Source organism: Nerophis ophidion, linkage group LG13 (genome assembly GCF_033978795.1).
Source record: "Nerophis ophidion isolate RoL-2023_Sa linkage group LG13, RoL_Noph_v1.0, whole genome shotgun sequence".
In the NCBI taxonomy this organism is placed as follows: Eukaryota; Metazoa; Chordata; class Actinopteri; order Syngnathiformes; family Syngnathidae; genus Nerophis; species Nerophis ophidion.
In genome coordinates this window covers 50,887,767-50,911,177 of record NC_084623.1, presented here as the reverse complement: position 1 = coordinate 50,911,177, position 23,411 = coordinate 50,887,767, and the positions used below count along the sequence as shown (strand labels likewise).

The window sequence follows — 23,411 nt, the reverse complement described above, 5'->3', positions numbered from 1 at the left end:
AACTGTGGAGGGGGCGTGGCCTGCGGGCCTGCAGCGAAGCAGGGAGTTGCCAGGACCGGCCTCGAAATCAGCGACAGGTGCGTAGACGGCCCACCTGGGCCTTTTTATCTAATCACATGTCGCTCTGTTGTAAACAGCAGCCAGGAGGAGGGACGGGGTTGGGGCTGGAGCCAGAGCGCGAGTGAGGACGAAAGAGAAAAAGACAATTGCTGTAAAGCAACTGAGAGAAAAATAAAATAAAACAATATTGCAACCCTAAAACAGGCTCTTGGTGGTCTGAAGAACCCCCAGGAGGGCAAGCCCCACACTAACCAATAATAAATAAATGACTTCCTACCATTAACGCAACTTCTTGATAATAAAAATGCATGAGAATGTTTCATATTTTGAACGTTGTTTTTAACACTGTGATTACAAGTGGAATTATTCATTACTTATCCTGTTAAGCAATGTCAGCTCAGATTTATCTGAGAGCCAGATGCAGTCCTCAAAAGAGCCACATCTGGCTCTAGAGCCACAGGTTCCCTACCCCTGGTATATCGGTTCAGACATAAGCGCTCTGATACAGCTAAATTTTCTCCGATAAGCACTCAAGGTTGGGCTTTTGGTTTATTTTAGTCACATTACAACTGCAAACAACTGCACTTCGGCGTTTACCAAAGGCATGCGGTAAAGGCAAGCATGCGCTAATTATTTTAAAACCTCTTCTCACTCTGGCGCATACCAAAGGCATGCGGTAAATTTAGGCCTGCGCTTATAAATTTCAGTGTGATGTAAGGATACCATCATGAAAAGCGCATTTAATAAAAAAACGTTATTATGGTCTTAACCTTACTTATAAATGAAGTCCATGCGCAACTCCTTCTGATCAAAAGCATCGATAAGTTGTTTATAGAAGTCTTCCTTATCTTTCTTCAGTTTTCAAAGTCTCTCTGTCTGGATGGAGATCTTCTTTTATTACCTCCTGCTTCGATTGAAAGTCCAGTTTAGAAAACTGTTTTATTTTAGATATGTAATCCTCCATGTTAAAAGTGCAAGCGAGAGGAAAAAATAAGCTCTTGCTGCTTGTTGTCACTTCTTCTGCAGCCGAGTAGTCGCAAGAAGGATCACTAGCGCCCTCTACCACCAGGAGGCGGGAGTCATTTAATGACTCATATTTGACACACGCAGCTACGGTATATTGTTAAAACATAGCTGCTTACTGTTCTTTTTAGCATATTCAATAGCTTGGACCTTAAATCCTACTGAATAGCTCTTAATTTTCTTCCCTTTATGCGATTTCAAATTATTGAAATCAGTCTCATCCATTTTGAAAATGATGACAGGTGAAGTGTCACTCGTGACGTGACGAGTTTGACCCGGTGGAAATTCTAGACATGCGCTAATAAAAATAATATTTTGCGAAACGAGTTTGACCCGGCGTTAATCCTGAGCCGGCGGTAAATGCTAAGCATGCGCTAATTATTTTGCGAAACAAGTTTGACCCGGCAGTAATTCTAGGCAGGTGCATACTATATACCTGGCGGAAATTTAAGTAAATATGGTAAGCAAAATTATCTGCCAATAGGAACGAGAATTTTTTTATTTCTTTTAAATGTCATTGCTCAAAAAATAATAATAAATCAAAATCGATATTGTTAATAATTATTGATTTCCTATTCAAGATTCCAATTATTCCATTTTGAAATATTTTTTGGTGCGTTTGCCATAAATTAGTAAGTTTTCTTTGACAAAAGGAGCATAAAACATGCCAAAAAATTAATTAAAAAATATAGATAACAACTTCTTATCGACGTATTGGTCTGAATTGAACTAGAGATTCAAGGGTTGAAAGCAAAATAATATATATTAATAATAATGTATTAATTATTATTTTTAACAATTTTTTGAGTAGGCCCCTTTAAATGTCCAATTTTTTAAAAACTGTCATTACTTCACATCAAATATTTTACTTAGAAAACTTTTGGGTGTGTTTGCCATAGTAAAAGTATGTTTTCTTGGACAAAAACAGCATAAAACAATTAAAAAAAAAAAGTTAAAAAAAAATGACGGATAGGTTAGCAACTTTCTTAGACAAAAACAGCCTAAAAATTTTTTAAAAAAAAACAAAAAAAAAAACAAAAACGAGGGATTGGTTAGCAGTTAAACTAGAGATTTAAGCGTTGAATGCCAAAAAATACAATTAAAACTTTTGAAAATTAAAAATTAACACTTTTAATTGTGGGCCAGTTTAAAATCCCTTATGTTTTTGTTGGATTTTTTTAAATTGCCATTTAAGAAAATAATAATAATGAATCAAAATCAATGTTGTTATGAGTTATTGACCTAAATAAGGCTCCAATCACTTCACATCAAATATTCCACTTAGAAAATATTTTTGGGCTTATTTTCTGTTTTTGCCATTAAAATAGGGTTTTTGTTAGGAAAAAAATAAATAAATAAATGTTATTAAACATAAAACAAAATCGACTGATTGACCTGAATGTGATATAAGCGTTGAAAAAAAAAAAAAAAAGACGTGTTTTCAACTTTTTTATGACTGCCGGAGACAAACCTGAGGGGATCCCTAAAGATTGAAAAAAATCTATATATTGTATTGGTTTTGAAAATTAAAAAGATCAAAATAGCCCTTGCATGCTTTAATTTTTACATTTGTACATTTAGAAAGTACCCAGTAACAAACGTGTCCGCATCATTCAACCTAATGAATTATCGTGGCCATCCATCCACCCATCCATCCATTTTCTACCGCTTATTCCCTTTCGGGGTCGCGGGGGGCGCTGGCGCCTATCTCAGCTACAATCGGGCGGAAGGCAGGGTACACCCTGGACAGGCCACTCGCCCCCCCAAAAAAAAACAATCTGATGAACTCACAGACTGAATGGTGCCAGCTTGCTGACTTAAAATGTTAACATAAAAACGAGACACAATAACTATTAAGAAAGGACACACCCTAATCTAAATGTATAGAAACACATTACTATCTAAGCAACTTATTCAATTACAAATGACCATGAATTGATTAACGTGGACCCCGACTTAAACAAGTTAAACTTAGTGGTCAATTGTACGGAATATGTACTGTACTGTGCAATCTACTAATAAAAGTTTCAATCAATCAATCAATCAATCGATCAATCAATTGGGCACATTGAACCTGTGACAATCATGGGTACTTTAACTTTAACTTTAACTTCACAAGCTGTGCTCTCTCAGAACAGAGTGATCGATCTATACTCTGAGGAATACCAGACAGAGGTGTTTTTACGGGGCGTTCAGGGACCGCTGAACAGAGTAGGACGCCACCCCGCCCGCCAAAAATTAAAAAAATTATAAAAATAGATTTTTATTGGATGATTTTCATTTAAATAAATCCTAAAGTGCGAGAGTACAAACTAACATTTTTAAAACAATAAAAATTTTTCTATTAAAACAGATAAAATGCCGGGACTAAAACACTACCAGTGAAGCATAAGAACCCCAAAACAACCAAATGTGTGTCTATTTATTTGAGTTTTCTTTTTAGAAAAATGATAACTTGGTCAAAAAATTTCAACGTATGTTTTGAGCACATTTAACAATACTGCACTAATAATACTAACCGTGGTAATTTTATAACCGTACACTCCCTACTTACAATTGTCCTCATTTAATGAAACCTTTTCCAACATTCCATATGACAAAAAAACAACTATGTGTGATTCCCGCTGATATCGTATCAATATCGACATGGTATCGGAGGTGAAAAAGTTGTATCGGGACACCCCGAACTATGTGGCTAATTGTAAAGGGATTGGATGGGATGACCAAAGTTGGCCTTTAATTGGTTTGTATAAACCAGTGAAGTCGCATCATATTTATCATTTGTGAACAACCTCCCTTAATAATGAACAATATTTAAAACACAAAAGTTACTGAAAAAAAACACTTTTTGATATAAAAAAAACTTTACATTAGTCTGCTGTGTCAATTATTGGCGATAACGCCAGACTTCCGAAAACATTGCACACGCGTAAAAGTAAGACATGGAACAGGTGCAGCTGAGAGACATTTAAGGCAACGCAGAACCAAGTACTGATGAGTGGGGGAAAAATTACACACATTTTCTCTCTGCTTTGATAGTCCAACCTTACGTGACAAAAAATTGGCATTTCATTTAAATCAACGATTTCCTGGCAATAAATAGCTTTTTGGTGCGATGTTCTAAACAAAGTTTCTACTCATTTATCGACTCCATTCAATAACTAATCGAGGGGCGCGCTGCAAAAACAACAACAAAATAAAGCAAAGTATCTGAAAAACTGAGAAATATTTACTATGGACTAACAATAAAGTTTTCCTAATGTCACAATCAAATTGATTTAAAATTTTCAAAAATGGTATATGTATATATATATATATATATATATATATATATATATATATATATATATATATATATATATATATATATAGTCGAAGTTATTGTAGTTTATCTGTTATACAGTGCTCAATACCGGGGTAGGGCAGAACATACAATAGGTCAGGTCAAGGGATTTAGGTGAAAAATCCCCTGAAGAGCAGTGAAACCTGCAAAACAGGCTTGTTAGGGTTGAAATAGCCTCTGTGTTTTTTAAGGACCTAACGTATATGTATGTATATATTATGTGTATATATATATATATATATATATATATATATATATATATATATATATATATATATATATATAGGGATAGGTTGATTGGCAACACGAAATTAGACCTAGTGTGTAAATGTGAGTGTGAATGTTGTCTGTCTTTGTTGGCCCTGTGATGAGGTGGCGACTTGTCCCGGGTGTAGCCAGCCCTCTGCCCGAATGCAGCTGAGATAGGCTCCAGCACCCCCCTCGACCCCGAAAGGGACAAGTGGTAGAAATTGGATGGATGGACGTGTATATATATATATATATATATATATATATATATATATATATATATATATATATATATATATATACACATACGTTAGGACAGGAAAAAAACACAAGAGGCTATATCATCCCGACAAGCCTGTTTCGCAGGTTTCCCTTTTTAAGATGTTTTAATCTTTTAAATAATAATAAACACATTTTTAAAGATTTTCGCAGGTTTCCCTGCTCGTCAGGGGATTAAGATTTTTTTTAAAAATGGAAACCTGTGAAACAGGCTTGTAGGGATGACATAGCCTCTTGTGTTTTTTCCTGACCTAACGCATATTCCGCTCTACCCCGGTATTGACACTGTATAACGGATAAACTGTATATATATATATATATATATATATATATATATATATATATATACATATACCCCTGCTTTAAATGTTCATACATTTCATTAATGTTGTGTATGTATCATTGTTTTCTGAATGTAAAACTATAATTATTTTCCATAAAAATTTATTTTGTGGCCGTATTTTTGGGAATCGGAACCAGATTGATTTCATTTGCATTATTTAATTATTATTATTTTTTTTTTCTGTATGATTTGGATCACGGGCAAAAAACCCCTCCGAAGTACCATTGTATGAATGACATGACTTACTATCACTCATGCCTCAAGTTTTCCATCACATGTTTTTATCGGAGGTGCAGATTGTAGCATCAATCCCTTTTACTCTGATGCTGACAAGGCAGTTGCAGTGGAGGATGGTTTCACCGGGAGAGGTGATGGTTTCACCGAGAGAGGTGATGGTTCTGCAGGCTACTGGTCCAGTCTGATTCTCCATTTACGCTTGTCTGCAAAGGCCGAGAAAGGAGATTCATTAGGTTTGAAAAGTGCAGATTTAGCAAACAGTTAAAAATCCCAATGATACACATTCCAAGTACTAATAGACAAAAGAAGCCTGTTTTTGATCCTTTGTGAGGCATTTGGGGACACTACAAAATGAGAGGAAAACATAAACTCTACTAAAAATTAGGCAGCGTGGTTGCATCATCTGTTATTTTTTTCAATGTGTCGATTATAAGGGAGGCTTTTCTATGTTTCTTGGCTGTCTTCAAAATGATTTTCTTAGTTATATTATAGTCAGTTGATTACTATTTTTTTTTTTAGTATGTTACACTACCAAGCCCTTTGAAGCCCGCGGTATTGAGCAGATGGTCCATGCCTTTAGCTCGGTAATTTGCACCCCGAAAAGAAATCAACGCAGCCGAGAGAGTAAGGGTACAAAAAAAAGTTTGATTTCAAAATAAAGGGGACCACAACAAATGTCATCAGGGGCTTTATTTTAGCAGAAAATCCCATTAAACGTTAGATATACGTTTCTTGTTGCAATCAAAGAAGAATTTTGGCATTAGATAGGATAGTAAACATACCAGACAACTTCTCTTTTTGGGGGTAAGTAAACAACCAAGTTAAAAAGGCTTCTAATTTGGCTGCTGACGGATGCTGCAACATAGTGTGTCTTTTCCCATTGTATTATTTTGTCAAAATTATAAGGGGCAATCAGTAAAAAATGGCTTTTGTGCATATATATATATATATATATATATATATATATATATATATATATATATATATATATATATATATATATATATATATATATATATATATACATACATATATATATACATATATGTACAGTATATATGTATATAATGCATATGTGTATTTTTGTATGTATATGTGTATATACATACAAAAATACACATATGCATTATAATCCAATCAAGACATATATGTGTATATATGTATATATAATGTACATGTGTATATTTGTATATATATGTATGTTTGTATATATACATATCTGTATATATCTATATGTATGTATATTTATGTGTATATATTTCTACATATGTGTATGTATATATGTAAATATAAGTGTATATATATCTACATACAAACATGTATATGTGTATGTATGTATGTATGTATGTATGTATGTATGTATGTATATGCTTATATGTATATATAATGTAGGTGTATATATGTACATATATGTACTACATGCATATGTATATATACATATATATATACAGTATATGTGTATATGTAATGTATATGTGTATATATATATGTATATATGTGTATATGTATATAAACTGTACATATGAATATTTGTGTATATATGTATGTATACATATATGTACGTATGTTTATGTATATATATATATGTGTATATATTTCTATATATACATATATATGTATGTGTGTATATATGTAAATATATGTGTATATATATGTACATGTATATATATCTACATATATACATGTATGTGTAGGTATGTATATTCATATATGTATATATAATATATGTACATATAAATGTACTATTTGTATAAATGTAAATATATGTATATAAAGTATATGTGTACATATGCATATAAAATGTATATGTGTATATTTGTGTATATGTATACATACATATATGTGTATCTGTATATGTATATATGTATATATGAATATGTATATTTGTATATGTATATATTTATTTATATATCTATATACATGTGCGTGTATACATATCTACTTATATACATGTGTATGTCTAATGTAATATACATGTTAATATACATATATATACGCACCATATATATGTATATACATACATATATATATATATATATATATATATATATATATATATATATATATATATATATATATATATATACTGTATTTATATAGAAATGTATATGGAAGGCTCTGATTTTGTGAATTCTTACTTTGTTCCCTCTTCTGTGGCACCTTCAGCCTCTAATTTCCCCTCTTCCTCCGTCTTCTCCTCCGAGATCAGTTCCTGCTTGAGATGGTGGCGGAGGAACTTCACGACGACCATGGAAAGGATGAGGAGAGCGAGCACTCCGCCCACCGACGCCCCGATCGCAACCGCAATCGTGGAGTCTCTCGGCGGCGGCACTGAGGGGAAAGGATGAGGAAGAGCGGTAAATATGTGGAAGAGACTAAAAGCTTTACTGGGCTGATTAAACAGAGTGGAAAGAAAGTGCTGGCGAGTTAGCCTGGCCACTGAGGGAGTGGGAGGAAGATGCTGAGGGACTAACTTCCACCTCTTGTTGGCCATTAATAAATAAAAAGCTGAGTCATGAACAGAAGGCCCACAGCATCATAGCCAATTATGGATGAGAAATTTCTACACAATTTAATAGGCGCTCATTGCACTTATAACGTGCTTATCCTGGATTTAATACTTGCCGAAGATATACGGATAACAAAATTCTTTATATTTTTCTGAATTTATAGTACTCTGATATGTACGACAATAAAAGGAAAATATTTTTTTCAAATAAAAACATTTGTATTACTCAATGCAACAATGAACAAATCCTTTTTACTATAAAATATATTAAAACAATTATTGTGACGAAAAAATAGTTCACTCAATTAATAAAAAAATTGTGCACATCGTCCTATTGAAATGATGATTTTGCGTCCATTCCCGGCCGTCACTATGGAACCACTCATTTACCGCCACGGCATCACGCTCCGACTTGTGCTGTTTTTGTCATGTCGCGGAACACGCGGCACACAACCGTAAGCTGTGCCACCTTTCTTGGGCTGTATAAAAGTGCGATCCAGACCCGAGCGTGTTTATTTCATAACAGAATTAAAGAAGCGGTTTGCAACATTTACACAGATGCCTGGAAGGGCGCTAACTTTCCAGTATATTTTGAAGCGTTATACAAATATGGCTTCTGGGACGTAATAGAATAAAATGGAATACAGTTCTATTTGTCATTATTACAGTGAACAGGTTCAAAGAACAACGAAATTGGAGCAGATCTCCTACAGTGCATACACAATAATTTAGTAATATAAATAGTAAAAAAAAAGATATAAAAGATATATATATATATATATATATATATATATATATATATATATATATATATGTGTATGTATATGTACATACACACACATATATATATATATATATATATATATATATATATATATATATATATATATGTATATGTATGTATCCACACACATGCATGTATCCATATGTATGCATATATACATATGCATACACACATATACCATTATTGAACATTATAGTCGGAAAAAAGAAAAATACATGACACATGAGGACATGTCGGACACATTGTGCGCACTCAGGCATGTTTAATGCTACTAACTACGGCGTAACTACGTATTACGCAATACGTGCATGTGCACTGGCTCCGGGTGTTGTTGACAAATGATACCAATCTGGATCGTTAGCATTAGTCAATCAATCAATACCTTTTTTTTTTTGTCGGGCTAGAAAATCCTTGAAAACATAAAATTAGTAATTGTGAAAAAATATAGAGGGTTTTAAAAAAAATGTGTTCTGTTGAAACACAAGTGGTAACCTAAGCTAGACAGAGGTGTTCTTGTTATATTTTCTGATTTAAAAATAAAAAATGTAATCGAGAGCAAGTTACAAACAGTGTCTTTAAATGAACGGAGTGAACCCTCTAGTGAGTCGTCCGCAATCTTTGTCTCTGGGGGCGTAGGCAGAGCTGCTAGCTTACACACACAGGATGTACTTACAGAACCTCGCTCGCAAAATACCAAAAATACCAAAAATTAGCAGGAAAAAATGTGTCTGCAAAGCCAAATGTCCACGTTTGTGAATATTTTGGCTTCAGACCGAATAAGCAATATGAGTCCAACGACACGGACAAAACGAGCCAGTACGCCAGATTTCTAGGAAAGTGATGGCAAAAAAAAAAAAAAGCCAATAAACTTAAAATCCTTCCATTTTCTCAAAAAATCTACAGTGCAACATATAACCCGGTGCGCCTAATGTACGCATTGATTCTGGTTGTGCTTACCGACCTTGAAGCCATTATATTTTGCACATAGTATAATGATAAGTGCGACCAGTAGATGGCAGTCACACATAAGAGATACGTGTAGACTGCAGGTGGACGTCTGTTTAATAAATGACTCTCGCAATTACAGGTAAGTAAGTGAGCCTCAAAATGTTTGAGTACGACTTTGGTAAGCTACGAAACCGCTCCGATTGATGGATTGTGCCAGCATTACGGCTACCATAGTCAGACGTACCGTGCTTCAACATACGGGGATTTTTATTGTGTGTGTATGAGGACCCCAAAATGGCACCTGTTAAGACACGATATCTGACGTTTTGTTCATGCAGAACCAACTTTTCTTACTTATTGGTTCCCTGCTGATTCGGGGTCTCCATAGCGCTCGTCCGCCATTTTCGTCCTTGCCATAGTCAATAAGCTCCTTTTTTTCCTCTATCCTCTTGTTTTGGGGCCTTCATCCTCTGCTGTTGACATTTCTAATACCAAGTAGCGTGCAGAAGTCCGTTAATATCGGACTTCCAATGTTATCGGCCGATAAATGTTTTAAAATGTAATATCGTGAATTATCAATATCGTTTTCAAAATTATCGGTATCTGATTCAAAAAGTTAAATGTATGACTTTTTAAAATGCCGCTGTGTGTACACGGACGTAGGGAGAAGTACAGAGCGCCAAAAAACCTTAAAGGCACCGCCTTTGCGTGCCGGCCCAGTCACATAATATCTACGGCTTTTCACACAAACACAAGTGAATGAAACGCATACTTGCTCAACAGCCATACAGGTCACACTGAGGGTGGCCGTGTAAACAACTTTTAACACCGTTACAAATATGCGCCACACTGTGAACCCACACCAAACAAGAATGACAAACACATTTCGGGAGAACATCCGCACCGTAACACAACACCAACACAACGGAACAAATACCCAGAACCCTTTGCAGTATTAACTCTTCCGGGACGCTACAATATACACCCCCGCCACCCAAAACTCCGCCCACCTCTACCTCCTCATGCTCCCTCAGGGGGAGCATGTCTCAAATGCCAAGCTGCTATTTTTGAGGCATGTTAAAAAAAATCATGCACTTTGTGACTTCAATAATAAATATGGCAGTGCCATGTTGGCATTTTTTTTCCATAACTTGAGTTGATTTATTTTGGGTAAACCTTGTTTAATGCATCCAGCGGGGCATCACAACAAAATTAGGCATAATAATGTGTTAAATCCACGACTGCATATATCGGTATGGGTTGATATCGGTATCGGTAATTAAGAGCTGGACAATATCGGAATATCGGATATCGGCAAAAAAGCCATTATCGGACATCTCGAGTTCGAACTTATATCTGTCTGTAGACTCGCTATGGAAGCGCTAAAAACTAATGGTACCACAAAGATGACGGCTGTCGAAGTAGACCCGTAAGGAGTTAAATAGGACCGTTGTGAAGATGGTCTGTAAAACATAATCTATGCGACTTTTTGACCAAAGAACCACCATCACATGTTATGTAGACCACAAGGAAGTGTTTTAAAAGTTAAAAAAATCCTAATATAAGCCCTTTGTTCCATCATCCATCTTCTTCCGCATATCCGAGGTCGGGTCATAGCCCAGACTTCCCTCTCCCCAGCCACTCCGTCCAGCTCCTACCTAGGAATCCCGAGGGGTTCCCAGGCCAGCCGGGAGACATAGTCTACCCAACGTATCCTAGGTCTTCCCCGTGGCCTCCTGCCGGTTGGACGTGCCCTAAACCCCTCCCTCGGGAGGCGCTCGGGTGGCATCCTGACCAGATGCCTGAACCACCTCACCTGGCTCCTCTCCATGTGGAGGAACCGCGGCTTTACTTCGAGTTCAGACAGAGCTTCTCAAAAGAGGAGGAAACTCATTTTGTCCTTTCGGTTATAACCCAAAGCTGGGATGGGAACGTAGATCGACCGGTAAATTGAGAGCTTTCCCTTCCGGCTCAGCTCCTTCTTCACCACAACGGATCGATACAGTGTCCGCATTACTGGAGACGCCGACCCGATCCCACGATCCACTCTTCCGTCCCTCGTGAACAAGACTCCGAGGTACATGAACTCCTCCACTTGGGGCAGGGTCTTCTCTCCAACCCGGAGATAGCACTACACCCTTTTCCGGACAAGAACCATGGATTCGGACTTGGAGGTGCTGATTCTCTTCTACCGGGCAAAGCCCGAAGAGGCAACGTAGGTCCCCCTTCCAATGGGCGGCAACCGAATGCAGGGCACTAGGCAATCCGATCCTCGGCTACATAAACGAGCTCTTGGGACGTGGACCCCTTTAATTCGCCTTATAATCGGAAAAACGTGGTACATTAATGCTTAATTTGGTTTCGAAATAATGCTGAGAATGATATTGTTAACGGGCAATAAAAAAATACCGTCCAGTCAGGCCGAGCACAAGGGATAATAGCTGAACTAAAATCTACGTAAAAATATCGTAGTGAAGTTCAGTTCTTGGTAGGGCTATCATCTTACGTTCAGGAAAAACATTGAGCTTTATGAAGCCGTGTCCGTGTATGCGGTCCGGGGGATTGATCACGTAACAGTGATACAAGCCCTCGTCGTCCTCCTGAACATCGGACAAGATGACTGACAGGTCATTCTTTTCCAGGTTCCCCGCGAACGTGACCCGGTCGGCGAACGGGACCCTGTCTGGCAGCGTGACCCGGTCTGCAAAGCGCCGGGCCATCATTCCTTTCTTCTGGTTGTACACCATAAACTACGGAGAGAAGTTAAGAAAGAGACGGTTTACAGTAAGTAGGGTTCGAACCTTGCCTATGACATTCTTACCATTTTTTCCGTGTCGTTGACCGTTTCTTGGTAGGTCCAGTTCATGACGAACTTGGGCGGGTATATCTTATAGCAGGAAGTGAAAGTGCAGGGGATTTTGATATCGGTCCCATTCTTTACGTTGATTTTACTGGGCACAATGACGTCCATGCATAGAGAACCTGCAAGGAAAAACATTTCGTTACTAGCTGAGAGATTAAACTGCCGGTAATCTAAACCCAGCAGACACAAGACATCGATACAACGTTGATTACACACATACATGTCCTTTAAAACGGACTTTGAAACAAGGTAAATCCGACAAGTTTGTCAAATTATCGGCCCGTTTCCAAATTACCTTTTGTGTCAAAGATTTTGGAGAAATGTGTTCTGGCACAACTGCAGCCTTTTTTGGATGAAAATAGCACTTTAGATCCATTTCAGTCTGGATACAAAGCTTTGCACAGTACTGAATCTGCACTTTTAAAGGTTTTTAATGACTTGCTTTTAATGTCTGATTCTGGCAGCTCTGCCATTTTAGTGCTTTTAGATCTTACAGCTGCCTTGGACACAGTCGACCACACAATTCTTTTAGACCGCCTGAGAGACTGTGTGGGTGTCAGGGGGACTGCGTTAGCGTGGTTCAGATCTTACCTGTCTGAGAGGTCCTTCTCTGTCAGGCTGGGGGACGCCACCTCCTCTTCTGCCCCGCTTTACTGTGGTGTCCCTCAGGGATCTATTTTAGGCCCCATCCTGTTTGCTCTTTATCTCCTCCCTCTTGGAGATATTTTTAAGAAACATGGAGTGTTTTATCACTTTTATGCAGATGACTGCCAAATTTATATGCCGATTTCAGTACTCTGGAATGCCCTCCCGGTAACAGTTCGAGATGCTACCTCAGTAGAAGCATTTAAGTCTCATCTTAAAACTCATCTGTATACTCTAGCCTTTAAATAGACCTCCTTTTTAGACCAGTTGATCTGCCGCTTCTTTTCTTTCTCCTATGTCCCCCCCTCCCTTGTGGAGGGGGTCCGGTCCGATGACCATGGATGAAGTACTGACTGTCCAGAGTCGAGACCCAGGATGGACCGCTCGTCGGGACCCAGGATGGACCGCTCGCCTGTATCGGTTGGGGACATCTCTACGCTGCTGATCCGCTTGAGATGGTTTCCTGTGGACGGGACTCTCACTGCTGTCTTGGAGCCACTATGGATTGAACTTTCACAGTATCATGTTAGACCCGCTCGACATCCATTGCTTTCGGTCCCCTAGAGGGGGGGGGTTGCCCACATCTGAGGTCCTCTCCAAGGTTTCTCATAGTCAGCATTGTCACTGGCGTCCCACTGAATGTGAATTCTCCCTGCCCACTGGGTGTGAGTTTTCCTTGCCCTTTTGTGGGTTCTTCCGAGGATGTTGTAGTCGTAATGATTTGTGCAGTCCTTTGAGACATTTGTGATTTGGGGCTATATAAATAAACATTGATTGATTGATTGATTGATTTCAAAAAGCCACGGCCCCCTGACACCCCTTCTTAACTGTCTATGTGACGTCAAGGCTTGGTTAGCCCAGAATTTTTAAATAATGAATGAGGGAAAAACGGAAATTTTAGTTTTTGGTCCGGCCCTCACTGACTTGGGACCATTGCAAAATGATGTGCGTCCCAAAGTCACCAGCCTTGGCGTCACTATAGACAGCCATTTTAAACTAGACAAACAAGTCAATGGCGTTTTAAAATCGTGTTTTTATCACCTTCGTCTTTTAGTAAAGGTTAAACCGTTTTTATCTTTTAACCTTTTTGAACAAGTCGTGCATGCTTTTATTTCAAGTGGCCTGGACTACTGCAATGCACTTTATGCTGGCATTAGCGAAAAAAGCTCTCTCCCGGTTGCAGTTAGTCCAGAACCCGGCAGCAGGACTTTTAACAGGGGCCAGGAAACGCCAGCATATAACCCCAATTCTTCAGAGTTTGCACTGGCTCCCTGTTCATTTTAGAATTGATTTTAAAACATTGCTGTTTGTTTTTAAATCTTTACATGGACTGGCACCTCAATATATCTCGGACCTCATCCAAATTTACATTCTGAGGTGCGAGAGCCAGCTCCAGCTCGTGGTGCCCAAGACCAGACTTAAGACCAGGGGAGACAGGGCCTTCTCTGTGGTCGGCCCTAAGCTCTGGAACACTCTGCCCCTCCATGTTCAAACTGCTTCCACAGTGGAGTGTTTTAAGTCTCGTCTTAAGACCCACTTTTATTCTTTGGCTTTTAACACTACGTGAGTTGTGTGGTCCTCTGTGTTTTTTATACACTTTGATTTCTATTTTACGGTTTTAATCGATTTTACCCTTTAAAATAGTTTTTAATCATATTTGTTTTTATATTGTTTTTATTGGTTTTATTTTTATTCATTTTTTGTTTTATTCAGTCATTGGTGGAGCATAATATTGTTTTTAACATGGCTGTGCAGCACTTTGGAAACGTTATTGTTGTTTAAATGTGCTATATAAGTAAAGTGGATTGGATTGGATTGAAGGTGGCCAAATAGTTGTATTTGTAAATTGAGACAACGTTGGATCCATCTTGTTGGTTGGGAAATGACCAAATTTCAATGCTTAAAATCAACGTCGCTGTGGAAGACTTGCTTTTCCGTGTTCTTCAGACCACCAATCACTGACATGACAGCTTCCTTCATAGTTCTGAACAATGATTTACCGTATTTCCTTGAATAGTATGCGCCTGCCTAGAATTACTGCGGGGTCAAACTCGTTTCGCAAAATATTATTTCTATTAGCGCATGTCTAGAATTTCCGCAGGGTTAAACGCGTTTCGCCAAATAATTAGCATATGCCTAGAATTTCCACCGGGTCAAACTCGTCACGTCACGAGTGACACTTCACCTGTCGTAATTTTCAAAATGGATGAGGCTGATTTCAACAATTTGAAATCGCATAAAGGGAAGAAGATTAAGAGCTATTCAGTAGGATTTAAGGTCCAAGCTATGGAATATGCTAAAAAGAACAGTAAGCAGCTATGTTTTATTAATATACCGTAGCTGCGTGTGTCAAATAGGAGTCGTTAAATGACTCCCACGTCTTGGTGGTAGAGGACGCTAGTGATCCTTCTTGCGACTACTCGGCTGCAGAAGAAGTGACAATGAGCAGCAATCGTTTATTTTTTCCTATCGCTTGCACTTTTAACATGGAGGATTACAAATCTAAAATAAAACAGTTTTCTAAACTGGACTTTCAATCGAAGCAGGAGGTAATAATAGAAGATCTCCATCGATACAGAGAGACTTTTAAAACTGAAGAAAGATAAGGAAGACTTCTATAAACAAGTTATCGATGCTTTTGATCAGAAAGAGCTGCGCATGGACTTCATTTATAAGTAAAGGTAAGACCATAATAACGTTTTTTTTTTAATTAAATGTGCTTTTCATGATGGTATCCTTACATCACACTCAAATTTATAAGCGCAAGCCTAAATTTACCGCATGCCTTTAGTAAGCGCCAGAGTGAAAAGAGGTTTTAAAATAATTAGCGCTCCGGCGGCAATTCAAGGAAATACGGTCCATCCATCCATTTTCTACCGCTTATTCCCTTTTTGGGATAGCAGGGGGCACTGGCGCCTATCTCAGCTACAATCGGGCGGAAGGCGGGGTACACCCTGGACAAGTCGCCAACTCATCGCAGGGCCAGGATATTTTTCAATAAATGTTCTTTGTGTTCCTTTTCAGTCATTGCGTTACGTGTCAGTCCTCGTTCTCTCTCATGCTTGTAAGCATGTACTCGTTCCCCATCATCTACAACCCTCTCCTTCCCGGCTGCTGCTCCTTAACAGAGCGGCCGGTGATTAGATAAACCGGCCCAAGTGTGCCATCTACGCACCAGTCGTTAATCTCAAAACCGGCCCTGGCACAACTTGTTTCGCTGCAGGTACGCAGGCCACGCCCCCCCACCATCCCACAGTCACAACCTGACATTGAATAAACATGGTCAAAAAGCATGTTGTTTCAACGTTGTATTTGCGTTGTAGAATATTGGTTAGGAAATTACCAAAATTCAATGGTCAAATCAACGCCACAAACTGACATTGAATAAACGTTGACAAAAAGCATGTTGTTTTAACGTTGTATTTGCGTTAGAAAATGACAACAATTCAATGGTCAAATCAACTTCCGAACCCAACATTGGTTAAACATTGTCAAAATGTCTTATTTTTCAACGCTGTATTTGTGTTGTGGAAATTTGGTTAGGAAATGACCAAAATTTAATGGTCAAATCAACGTCAGAACCTGACCTTGATTAAACATTGTCAAAAAGCTTGTTTTTTCAAGGTTGTAGAATATTGGTGTTGCGTTTGGAACGCGTCGTGATGCGAGAAGGTGTCACCTCAAGATGCAGCGGACCAGGACTAGGCAGGATTGCAGGTAGGAGCTTGTTTTAATGTAAAAATGATAAAAGAACACTGACAAAAAAGGCAAACAAACAGCGTGCCTAAGTACAGGAAGCTAATGCTAATAGTTAACAAGCATCGAGTTCAAAGTCCAAGAGAAACGACGTGCAGAGCGCACGCGGAGCTAAGACGTGACTTAGCAAGGTAAATACAAAGCAGAATAACAAACGTGACTGCTGCTTACCGCAAACAAACCATCCAGACAGAACTAAGGTAGCAGGCAGGTTTAAATACTCAAGCAAACAATGAGAAACAGGTGTGCGTGAAAAGCATAGCAGGTGGAACAAATCAAGTAACCATGGTGACAAAATGAAACAGGAAGTGCTCAAAGTAAGGGATCGGAAGAGTCCAAAAATAATCAAACACACAAAAGGACTTAAGAACAAAAACTATGTCAGATCCGGGAGGCGGATCGTGACAATTGGTTAGGAAATGACCAAATTTCAATGGTCAAATCAACGTCACAATATGACATTGAATAAACGTTGTCAGAAAGCATGTTGTTTCAAAGTTGTAAAATATTAGTTAGGAAATGACCAAAAATCAATGGTCAAATCAAAGTCACAAGCTGACATTGAATAAATGTTGACAAAGAGCATGTTTCAACGTTGTATTTGCGTTATAAAACATTTGTTAGAACATGACAAAAATTCAATGGTCAAATCAACGTCAGAACCCAACATTGATTAAACATTGTCAAAAAGCATGTTGTTGCAATGTTGTATTTGCGTTGTAGAATATTGGTTAGGAAATTACCAAATTTCAATGGTCAAATCAACGTCACAATATGACATTGAATAAACGTTGACAAAATGCATGTTGTTTCAACGTTGTATTTGCGTTGTAGAATATTGATTAGGAAATTACCAAATTTCAATGGTCAAATCAACGTCACAATATGACATTGAATAAACGTTGACAAAATGCATGTTGTTTCAATGTTGTATTTGCGTTGTAGAATATTGATTAGGAAATTACCAAATTTCAATGGTCAAATCAACGTCACAATATGACATTGAATAAATGTTGACAAAATGCATGTTGTTTCAACGTTGTATTTGCGTTATAAAACATTTGTTAGAACATGACAAAAATTCAATGGTCGAATCAACATCAGAACCCAACATTGATTAAACGTTGTCAAAATGCATGATTTTTCAACGCTGTATTTGTGTTGTAGAATATTGGTTAGGAAATGATCAAAATTCAATGGTCAAATCAACGTCAGAACCTGACATTGAATAAACGTTGACAAACAGGATGGTGTTTCAACGTTGTATTTGCATTGTAGAATATTTGTTAGGAAATGACCAAAAATCAATGGTCAAATCAACGTCACAACCTGACATTGACTAAACGTTGACAAAATGCATGTTGTTTCAACGTTGTATTTGCGTTATAAAACATTTGTTAGAACATGACAAAAATTCAATGGTCAAATCAACGTCAGAACCTGACATTGAATAAACGTTGACAAACAGGATGGTGTTTCAACGTTGTATTTGCGTTGTAGAATATTTGTTAGGAAATGACCAAAAATCAATGGTCAAATCAATGTCACAACCTGACATTGAATAAACGTTGACAAAATACATGTTGTTTCAACATTGTATTTGTGTTGAAAAGGTTTGGTTGGAAAATAACCAAAATTCAATGGTCAAATCAACGTCAGAACCTGACATTGAATAAATGTTGACAAAAAGGATGGTGTTTCAACGTTGTATTTGCGTTGAAGAATATTTGTTAGGAAATGACCAAAAATCAATGGTCAAATCAATGTCACAACCTGACATTGACTAAACGTTGACAAAATGCATGTTCTTTCAACGTTGTATTTGAGTTATCAAACACTTCTTAGAACATGACACAAATTCAATGGTCGAATCAACGTCAGAACCTGACATTGATTAAACATTGTCAAAAAACATGTTTTTTCAGGGTTGTAGAATATTGGTTAGGAAATTACCAAAATTCAATGGTCAAATCAACGTCACAACCTGACATTGAATAAACGTTGACAAAAAGGATGTTGTTTCAACGTTGTATTTGCGTCATTAAACATTCCTTAAAAAATGACAAAAATTCAATGGTCAAATCACCGGCAGAAACCAACATTGATCAAACGTTGACAAAATGCATATTGTTTCAACGTTGTATTTGCGTAATAAAATATGCGTTAGAAAATGACAAAAATTCAATGGTCAAATCAATGTCAGAACAACATTGTGAAAATGCATGATTTTTCAACGTTGTATTTGCGCTGTAGATTATCGGTTAGGAAAATGACCAAAATTCAATGGTCAAATCAACGTCACAACCTGACATTGAGTAAATGTCATCAGAAAGCATGTTGTTTCAAAGTTGTATTTGCGTTGTAGAATATTGGTTAGGAAATGACCAAAATTCAATGGTCAAATCAACGTCAGAACCCAACATTGATTAAACAGTCTGAAAATGCATGATTTTTCAACGTTGTATGTGCGTTGTAGAATAACGGTAGGAAAATGACCAAAAATCAGTGGTCAAATCAACGTCACAAACTGACATTGAGTACACGTTATCACAAAGCTTGTTTTTTTCAACATTGTATTTGCTTTATAGAATATTCGGTATAAAATGACTAAACTTCAATGGTCAAATCAACGTCAGAACCCGACATTCATTAAACATTGTCAAAAAGCATGTTTTTTCATGGTTGTAGAATATTGGTTACTAAATGACCAAAACTCAATGGTCAAATCAACATCACAACCTGACATTGAGTAAACGTCATCACAAAGCATGTTGTTTCAACGATGTATTTGCGTTGTAGAATATTCGGTATAAAATGACTAAACTTCAATGGTCAAATCAACGTCAGAACCCAACATTGATTAAACATTGTTAAAATGCATGATTTTTCAACGTTGTACAATGTTGGTTAGGAAATGACCAAAATTCAATGGTCAAATCAACATTACAACCTGCTACTGAATAAACGTTGACAAAAAGCATGTTGTTTCAACGTTGTATTTGCGTTGTAGAATATTCGGTATAAAATGACTAAACTTCAATGGTTAAATCAACGTCAGAACCCGAATTCATTAAAAATTTTCAAAAAGCATTTTTTTTCATGGTGGTAGAATATTGGTTACTAAATAACCAAAATTCAATGGTCAAATCAACATTACAACCTGATACTGAATAAACGTTGACAAAAAGTATGTTGTTTCAACGTTGTATTTGCGTTGTAGAATATTCGGTATAAAATGACTAAACTTCAATGGTCAAATCGACGTCAGAACCCAACATTGATTAAACATTGTGAAAATGCATGATTTTTCAACATTGTACAATGTTGGTTATGAAATGACCAAAATTCAATGGTTCAATCAACGTTACAACCTGATACTGAATAAACGTTGACAAAAAGCATGTTGTTTCAACGTTGTATTTACGTTATAAAACATTCCTTAGAAAATTACAAAAATTCAATGGTCAAATCACCGTCAGAACCCAACATTGATTAAACATTGTGAAAATGCATGATTTTTCAACGTTGTATTTGCGTTGTAGAATAACGGTTAGGAAAATGACCAAAACTCAATGGTCAAATCAACGTCACAACCTGACATTGAGTAAACGTTATCACAAAGCTTTTTTTTTCAACGTTTTATTTGCGTTATAGAGTATTCGGTATAAAATGACTAAACTTCAATGGTTAAATCAACGTTACAACCTGATACTAAATAAACTTTGACAAAAAGCATGCTGTTTCAACGTTGTATTTGCGTTGGAGAATATCGGTTAGGAAAACGACCAAAACTCAATGGTCAAGTTAACGTGACAACCTGACATTGAGTAAACGTCGTCACAAAGCATGTTGTTTCACTGTTGAATTTGCGTTGTAGAATATTGGTTAGGAAATGACCAAAATTCAATGGGCAAATCAACGTCAGAACCCAACATTGATTAAACATTGTGAAAATGCATGATTTTTCAACGTTATATTTGCGTTGTAGAATAACGGTTAGGAAAAGGACCAAAACTCAATGGTCAAATCAACATCACAACCTGACATTGAGTAAAAGTCACCACAAAGCTTGTTTTTTCAACGTTGTATTTGCGTTGTAGAATATTCGGTATAAAATGACTAAACTTCAATGGTCAAATCAACGTCAGAACCCGACATTCATTAAACATTGTCAAAAAGCATGTTTTTTCATGGTTGTAGAATATTAGTTACTAAATGACCAAAATTCAATGGTCAAATCAACATCACAACCTGACATTGAGTAAACGTCGTCACAAAGCATGTTGTTTCAACGATGTATTTGCGTTGTAGAATATTCGGTATAAAATGACTAAACTTCAATGGTCAGATCAACGTCAGAACCCAACATTGATTAAACATTGTGAAAATGCGTGATGTGTCAACGTTGTATTTGCGTTGTAGAATATCGGTTAGGAAAATGACCAGAACTCAATGGTCAAATCAACGTCACAACCTGACATTGAGTAAACGTAACACAAAGCTTGTTTTTTCAACGTTGTATTTGCGTTGTAGAATATTCGGTATAAAATGACTAAACTTCAATGGTGAAATCAACGTCAGAACCCGACATTCATTAAAAATTTTCCAAAAGCATTTTTTTCATGGTTGTAGAATATTGGTTACTAAATGACCAAAACTCAATGGTTAAATCAACATCACAAACTGACATTGACTAAACGTTGACAAAATGCATCTTGTTTCAACGTTGTATTTGCGTTATAAAACATTCGTTAGAAAATGACAAAAATTCAATTGTCAAATCAATGTCAGAACAACGTTGTGAAAATGCATGATTTTTCAACGTTGTTTTTGCGCTGTAGATTATCGGTTAGGAAAATGACCAAAACTCAATGGTCAAATCAACATCACAACCTGACATTGACTAAACGTCGTCACAAAGCATGTTGTTTCAACGTTGTATTTGCGTTGTAGAATATTGGTGAGGAATTTACACAAATTCAATGGTCAAATCACCGTTAGAACCCAACATTGATTAAACATTGTGAAAATGCATGATTTTTCAACGTTGTATTTGCGTTGTAGAATAACGGTTAGGAAAATGACCAAAACTCAATGGTCAAATCAACGTCACAACCTGACATTGAGTAAACGTCATCAAAAAGCTTGTTTTTTCAACGTTGTATTTGCGTTGCAGAATATTCGGTATAAAATAACTAAACTTCAATGGTCAAATCAACGTCAGAACCCGACATTCATTAAACATTTTCAAAAAACATTTTTTTTCATGGTTGTAGAATATTAGTTACTAAATGACCAAAATTCAATGGTCAAATCAACATCACAACCTGACATTGAGTAAACGTCGTCACAAAGCATGTTGTTTCAACGATGTATTTGCGTTGTAGAATATTCGGTATAAAATGACTAAACTTCAATGGTCAAATCAACATCAGAACCCAACATTGATTAAACATTGTGAAAATGCATGATTTTTCAACGTTGTACAATGTTGGTTTGGAAATGACCAAAATTCAATGGTTCAATCAACATTACAACCTGATACTGAATAAACATTGACAAAAATAATGTTGTTTCAACGTTGTATTTGCCTTATCAAACATTCCTTAGAAAATGACAAAAATTCAATGGTCAAATCACCGTCAGAACCCAACATTGATTAAACATTGTGAAAATGCATGATTTTTCAACGTTGTATTTGCGTTGTAGAATAACGGTTAGGAAAATGACCAAAACTCAATGGTCAAATCAACGTCACAACCTGACATTGAGTAAACGTTATCACAAAGCTTTTTTTTTCAACGTTTTATTTGCGTTATAGAGTATTCGGTATAAAATGACTAAACTTCAATGGTTAAATCAACGTTACCACCTGATACTAAATAAACTTTGACAAAAAGCATGCTGTTTCAACGTTGTATTTGCGTTGTAGAATATCGGTTAGGAAACGACCAAAACTCAATGGTCAGGTTAACGTGACAACCTGACATTGAGTAAACGTCGTCACAAAGCATGTTGTTTCAATGTTGTATTTGCGTTGTAGAATATTGGTTAGGAAATGACCAAAATTCAATGGGCAAATCAACGTCAGAACCCAACATTGATTAAACATTGTGAAAATGCATGATTTTTCAACGTTATATTTGCGTTGTAGAATAACGGTTAGGAAAAGGACCAAAACTCAATGGTCAAATCAACGTCACAACCCGACATTCATTTAACATTGTCAAAAAGCATGTTTTTTCAGGGTTGTACAATGTTGGTTAGGAAATGACCAAAATTCAATGGGCAAATCAACGTCAGAACCCAACATTGATTAAACATTGTGAAAATGCATGATTTTTCAACGTTATATTTGCGTTGTAGAATAAC

At 36.8% G+C, this 23,411-nt stretch overlaps 1 protein-coding gene and 1 long non-coding RNA gene across 3 annotated transcripts in view; one reads left to right on the top strand and one right to left on the bottom strand.

Annotated features, from left to right (window-relative positions):
- Positions 1 to 16,754, top strand: part of LOC133564686 (uncharacterized) — a 28,207-nt gene extending 11,453 nt beyond the window's left edge. Inside the window, exons 2-4 of one of the 2 annotated variants that reach the window (XR_009809313.1) lie at positions 7,744 to 7,891; positions 12,418 to 12,887; positions 15,105 to 16,754. This is a non-coding gene — a long non-coding RNA (uncharacterized LOC133564686). Of the gene's footprint in view, positions 1 to 7,743; positions 7,892 to 12,417; positions 14,434 to 15,104 lie in introns of those variants that run through there. The other variant, XR_009809312.1, reaches the window with a different exon arrangement.
- LOC133564685 (sodium channel subunit beta-2-like) overlaps positions 5,315 to 23,411 on the bottom strand; it is a 37,100-nt gene continuing 19,003 nt past the window's right edge. Inside the window, exons 2-5 of the mRNA XM_061919160.1 lie at positions 12,597 to 12,757; positions 12,282 to 12,525; positions 7,673 to 7,865; positions 5,315 to 5,737 (exon numbers count right to left, since the gene is read on the bottom strand). Coding sequence (XP_061775144.1) covers positions 5,728 to 5,737; positions 7,673 to 7,865; positions 12,282 to 12,525; positions 12,597 to 12,757 — 608 coding nt within the window. The 3' untranslated portion in view covers positions 5,315 to 5,727. The remainder of the gene's footprint in view (positions 5,738 to 7,672; positions 7,866 to 12,281; positions 12,526 to 12,596; positions 12,758 to 23,411) is intronic.